The 6,233-nt window shown below is 37.5% G+C and overlaps 1 protein-coding gene across 5 annotated transcripts in view; it reads left to right on the forward strand.

Annotated features, from left to right (window-relative positions):
• Positions 1-5,203, forward strand: part of LOC123880464 (kalirin) — a 110,786-nt gene extending 105,583 nt beyond the window's left edge. For all 5 annotated transcript variants that reach the window (XM_045928591.1, XM_045928594.1, XM_045928593.1 and 2 more), the window contains 3 exons: positions 162-404; positions 881-1,072; positions 1,471-5,203. In XM_045928591.1, the coding sequence (XP_045784547.1) occupies positions 162-404; positions 881-1,072; positions 1,471-1,581 (546 nt within the window). In that variant the 3' untranslated portion in view covers positions 1,582-5,203. The remainder of the gene's footprint in view (positions 1-161; positions 405-880; positions 1,073-1,470) is intronic.
• Positions 5,204-6,233: the final 1,030 nt, after the last annotated feature.

Genomic DNA, 6,233 nt, shown 5'->3' on the forward strand with positions numbered 1-6,233 from the left:
ATGTATAATAGTTTTTGATTTACCGTGCAAAATGTCTGAAAAATACTCGAGTACGGAACCCTCAGCGCGCGAGTCTGACTCGTACTTGGCCGGTTTTATTATTAAACTCTCGATCGTGATTGATGATGCGCAATGAACTAAAAACTCCCATCTATCGCCAGCCGGAAAACATCCTAGTCGAGCTGGGCGGTGCGCAGCCGCAGTTGAAGCTGGTGGACCTGGGCTCCGCCGTTGAGCTGGAGGGCGCGGGCGGGACGGGCAGCGCGCCGGAGGGCGCCACTGTGTTGCCGCCTGCGCCCGCGCAGCTCGAGTTTGCGCCGCCCGAATGCGTCCTGGGCCGCCCGCCCGCGCCCGCATGGGACGCCTGGGCCACCGGTGTCTTCCTTTACGTATTTCTCACTGGGGTGATTATTATTTTTAAATCAATTTTGACAGTTGTTACCCAAGGCCTATATCATTATGTTGAAACAAAGGAGAAATATTGAGTGGCGGCGTGGTGGTGCCATCTAAGCATTTGACTAAAGCCACCGCCTTAGATGTCGTCATATACGTCACTATTACTGCCATCAACATTCCTATGTGCATAAGGAAGTTTCAATTTAAAAGATACGATAGATAATATAAAAGACTGAGAAGGAGATTTTCTGAAATAGCTGAAGTAAATCGGAGATATGATTTCAAAGCTAGGCCTTATCGCTCGGGCATGTCGTCACAGATACTGTTTTTCTACCAGTGAACTCTTTCTTCACAAGCATAATATGTTCATCAATATATGAATAAAGGCTTATAAATATGAGCTCTTCCTTGCAGCCAGGTAAAGTAAGTCGGTCGATCCGGTACCAGTGTCGTCCAGTGGGGTCAATATAAAATGTGCTTCCAGCTGTCACCGTTCCTGGACGAGTCGATCGAGGAGACGACTGCGAACATCATCAAGTGCGACTACTGTTTCCCGCCGGAGCACTGGGCGGGCGTGGACGAGCGCGCGCAGAGCCTCATCCGCCGCCTGCTGGAACCCGCGCCCGCGCGCCGCCTCTCGCCCAGCGACGCGCTGCGGGACTCCTGGTTCCAAGAGGTAGCTTCTTCATTCATTCATCGTCAACATGTCGACAAGTGCGCACAGTCTCATGCGCTTATTTTTTTTTTTCATTTTTTTTTTTCATATCTCTTCCATCTGCAATCAGTCGGTGGACTATGAACAGATTTGAGGACCAAATGTTTTATCAGTTTAGGCTTTGCACATCCAGCGATGTGACATCCCTTCAAGATAAGTATTACTATATGCTGGCCAATCTTGTCCTCTTAAGGCGGAACGTGCTGTAACTGGCATCCAGAAGTTGGACTGCTAGGCTGTTTTGATGACCCTCAAGTCTCTGTTTGTAGGCCTCAAGTGACCTGTCTTATTCATGTATGTCATGCGCTTATTTGTAATAGTTCTTCGAGCGTTAAATCTGACGCTAAGGTTTTTTCCAGGCGAGTAACACGCCGCTGTCGGCGACTCAGCTGAAGACGTTCCTGGAGCGACGACGGCCGTCGGGGCTCGGCAACGCGTTGCACTCGCTGCGGTCGCCCAACGACACCTGACGTGCGCCCCTCGCCGACCGACCGCAAGGGGCCTCTCGTATAGCAAGTAACTCTGACTTCTAGTCGCTGCCAGAGCAGCACAAGGGATAACTTCTGGAAAACCCATGTGGCTGTAAATCACTGAGGCCGAATGTGCGACTATCCTTTTTAAGTTTACGCGAACTGGAGACCGTATTGTATTGCAACTAACGCCACAGATGTATAAACTAAACATCTTCGATTACTAGCAATGACATTTTATTATTATTTTATATCAATTTGATTACAATTACACCATTTTTAATTACGTGACATTTTAAAGGAGACGATCCAAATATCTTTATTTTTTTATTTTTTTTTATCTTTATTTTTATTGTTTTATCCAAAATGACTATATTTTTTTTCAAAGTGTACTAAAATGAGGCCCAGATTATGCCGTCTGCTTTCTGGCTTTTTATGGTTTAAAAATGAATAATTTATAATGTCCATTGTAAATGTCAAAATTAAACTGTTAAAATTGAAAATACATTCGACGAGCGAGATTCCAAGTAAAGCGTTAACCGTTGTAAAAGCAAGGGAGACGTGTAAACTGCATTCTTTGAAGACAGTAAACAATGGTAGAAGAGACGCTGAAAGAACTGCGACTTCTTCCCGAGCTATTGTTACGCTCATCGTAGGGTTATGTTAAGCTTTAGTTTTATTAACGTTCGTATTATAGTCATATGTGCCCACCTATCTGTTTCGTTGATATATGCGCGTTTTTGGACATAGCATCTCGTCTTAGTATGCATGCTATTATGTATTAAAAAAATTAAATATGGATTAGAGAAACTTATCGTTTTTATACGTGATAAAAAATTTGATTTAATTTTTTTATACAATAGGTTTTTAGGTTGATGGATAAATTGGAAAAAATATTTCATTAGGTGCACATAGAAAAGAAATATATTATTATTCTAAGTAAAAAAGTGCTAAGTTTCTCTTATTCTTTAGTGTATTGCATAACTGCTGCAGAGTGATTGTCTGCAGTTGGTTATTGTAGTCTGATTTTTATTTCTGTGGAACTCTGATGTCATTTTATACAAGGGTGCATGGGTTATATTAATTGTTTTAACATTGATTTTCAATAAAGTGTGTCACTTGAAATTAAAATAGTACTTAATTAATAAATTGAAACAAAGTTATGCTTTTCGTTGACTCCTTCAAATCTTTAGCCTATCTTATATTTTATTTGAATGCGTTATCTTTTCTCGTGGAAACTGCCTTGTTTCTGGTAACATTGAAAGTCATCATTCCACGAAGTTGAAAATCAGACTACTGTATACCGCTATCGAAATTCGCTCAAACGTGTGTGATTTTGTGATGTAATCAACAAAACATTCGTACCGAGTTATAAGTGAACACTGCTAATTAAAAATCTACAAGTCCATAAGGGGCCGATTGTAAGGAAAGTGTCTGTGATTTTGCTTAAAATAATGTTTCATGCTTATTCCTAATTTGTATCTTTTAAAAATACTATTAAAATGTATATAGACTTAAGTTTTAGCAAGCGTATAGATTCATCTTAATTTGTAACCAAATTGCAAATTTTTTATATGTAAGTGAATGTAACGTGAACTCTCGATATAAGTATCCTATAGTTCATAGCTAGTTGTTAGTATCATAATTGAGTAAGCCTTAGGACGCGACCCATATGCAAGCGTGCGTGGAGTTTGTATCAATTGACCAGTGTTACTGTCTATACTACCTACAAAGAAAATTAACTATCCATTAATGACTATTCCGATAAAGCAACAGAAACTATCCGCTATATGAAGGTAGTCCACTTGGTCACCAAAAGAAAACATTTGCTTCACCTCTGAGCAGAAAAACCTCTACCTCAAACAAAAAAGAACATGTCAACCATAGACATATAATACTCGGCAACTTAAAATTTTCAAAGGTGTCATTTTAGTGATCAAATCTGTTTACTTGTCTATTAATGGTATTTTTTTTTTAAAGAGTCATTTTTCGTCTAGCGAAAATCACATCTTGCAATCATGTGGACAATTGTGCAAACATCCATCTAATTCTCCTTGTTATTTAGGACTATGATCATTGATTCCTCCCAAATTCTTGGGTATAATTTTCCTCTTTAAAACCTTAGGGTGGCTAAGAACAGCTTACACTACAGTGAAGGTTATATGTCCACTATTTTTCACGAGAATAAAGTTAGTCGCTTGGTCATCCACTCAACATTCCTTTTTTATCTTTACATAATTTTCTTATATTCTTCGTTTTGTACAGTGTTGGTGTGATTTTGTAAAACAGTCACGACGCGCGAAACATGGCCATAAGTAAAAAAAGAAATAGAAATCTCTGTAGGTTGTGTAGATACTCCGCTGGCACATTTACTAACAAACATTACTATCGCGAAAAAACGGCTTACTGAACGGATTATTTTTATATGATAAAGTAATTTATATATGAATGTAACTTGTATTGAAACACGCAGTTCTTGAAAATATAAGTATTTCATAATTTGTTTATCTCAGCTACATTATTTTAATTTTTTAACCATTATCACTGTGATCTTTTAACATACCTAATTATTTTTATTCGAATCGAAATATTTCAATGTTTACCCATTTTTATTATTAAACAATCAATTTATATAATCATTATTCTAAATGTTAATTATATTTTTGACATATTTTAATGCATTCAATTATTTTAAAAATTATTTTTTCTGTCCAAGTATTTTTTATTTATTTACGTATCGATAAATTTTCAAAATGGACTGCTAATTTTAAAGTGAAAGGAGTAGAAGCGTTGTGAAGTTATTATTTTTATTATTATTTGCAAGGATCATTGTATTTTATTCGCTTACAGATGTACGACAAGGGCAATTTTTGCATGTAAATATGCCTAGTGTTGTTACGGGAACTCCATATTATGTTACTAGTGGCGGCGGGGCCTCGTCTACGGCATAGCGCAAAACATGTGGTCCAATCTGAAGTTGCAAGCTGGCGGTTTGCGCAGTTGTATACCTCGTTTTCAGATTAGTCTACTTGTTTTGGACGTAATATCCGATATTTAATTTCTACATTGACGGCCTTAGCATATCTCCGCCGCCAAACCAAAGAAGCAAAGCTGCTTAACAATGATAAAGGCGTTACGCTTCTGTTTCGGATGTCATCTAAAGGATGTCATGAGTCATGACTTGACGGTATTTTAGCTGTTCTGGTTTCCCGGCGATGTGCTATAGGCGTAAAGGATAGGTTTTTCTTTTGTAACCTAATTAAAGGTTAGTTTATTCATTTTTGCTATTAGTAATCTGTTAACTTTAAGTTTATTAATCAGTTTTAGTCCAAAGAAAAAGGAGTAGTTAGCGCTTAGTAATTCAGCTCAGTATTTTAAAATTTTACTTATATTTTTCACCAAATTCTCTACGGTGTGATCAAATTATAGTAACTGATTAATAAATGATTATATTCTAGGAAAAGTTGTTTAGAAATAGAAAAATTCGCATTTTACTTTATTTTGTCGATATCCAGCAAGCGAACCGCCCGCCCGCCATCTGCTAGCAATATTCTTACTATAAAAATTGTATTAGAACTGATGTAACTTTGAATTATAGTTTAATACATTATGAATAATTTTATGAAAACTTTTGTTTTATTTGGACACTCCTAACTTGCTTTTTAAAAATATGAGATCTTTCATAATTATGCTATAACATTGCACATATATGCATATGGTTGTATGTTGATAGCACTATGTCAGAAACCTACCCGCAAATCCCAACAACAACTGTACAGACTTCAACTCAATCGGATGAACGATGTGCGAACGCCATTCGCATAATGAACAAACAAAAATAAATTTTGATATACTTAGGTAAAAGATAATAACCATTAATTACACTAACGTGGTTTATAATCCGAAGTTATAGGAGGATCTGTTCTCTGGAGGGTGGGTTGTTCTGAGGGTATCTGTGTATCAGCACATAGTGGCAGAGTTTATAAATAATACATCTTATAGGCCTTTATAGGCAGTCGAAACGGAGCGACACGTTTTCTAAAAATATGTTCCTGAGCTACCGCACACGAGCTATTTATCTTGTCTAACCGTAGAGAAAGCAGCTAAAGCACAGAATTGGTAAGACGGATAGGCCGTGAAAAGCTAGCAGACACACCGATGGACACATACAGGGTGTTTGGTAATTAGTATATAGTGACGACACGTACCCATGCTACTTTGATCTGATAAATACAATGCTGAAGTATAATGACGAAATAAAATTATAAAAATTTCCATACAAAATTTCAATTTTTTTATATCCAAGTTTTCATGGCCCTAACGTGCCCTAACTCGCTGAGATCGTTAGCCTTGGCCTATCTAAAGATGGCCAACGATCTCAGTGAGTTAGGGCACGTTAGGGTCATGAAAACTTTGACATAATTTTTTTTTAATTTTGTATGGAAATTTTTATAATTTTATTTCGTCATTATACTTCAGCATTGTATTTATCAGATCAAAGTAGCATGGGTATGTGTCGTCTTTATATACTAACTAGCTGATGCCCACGACTTCGTTCGCGTGGATGTAGGTTTTTTAAAATTCCCGTGGGAACTCTTTGATTTTCCGGGATAAAAAGTTGCCTATGTGCTAATCCAGGGTATAATCTATCT

Source organism: Maniola jurtina, chromosome Z (genome assembly GCF_905333055.1).
Source record: "Maniola jurtina chromosome Z, ilManJurt1.1, whole genome shotgun sequence".
Lineage (NCBI taxonomy): Eukaryota > Metazoa > Arthropoda > Insecta > Lepidoptera > Nymphalidae > Maniola > Maniola jurtina.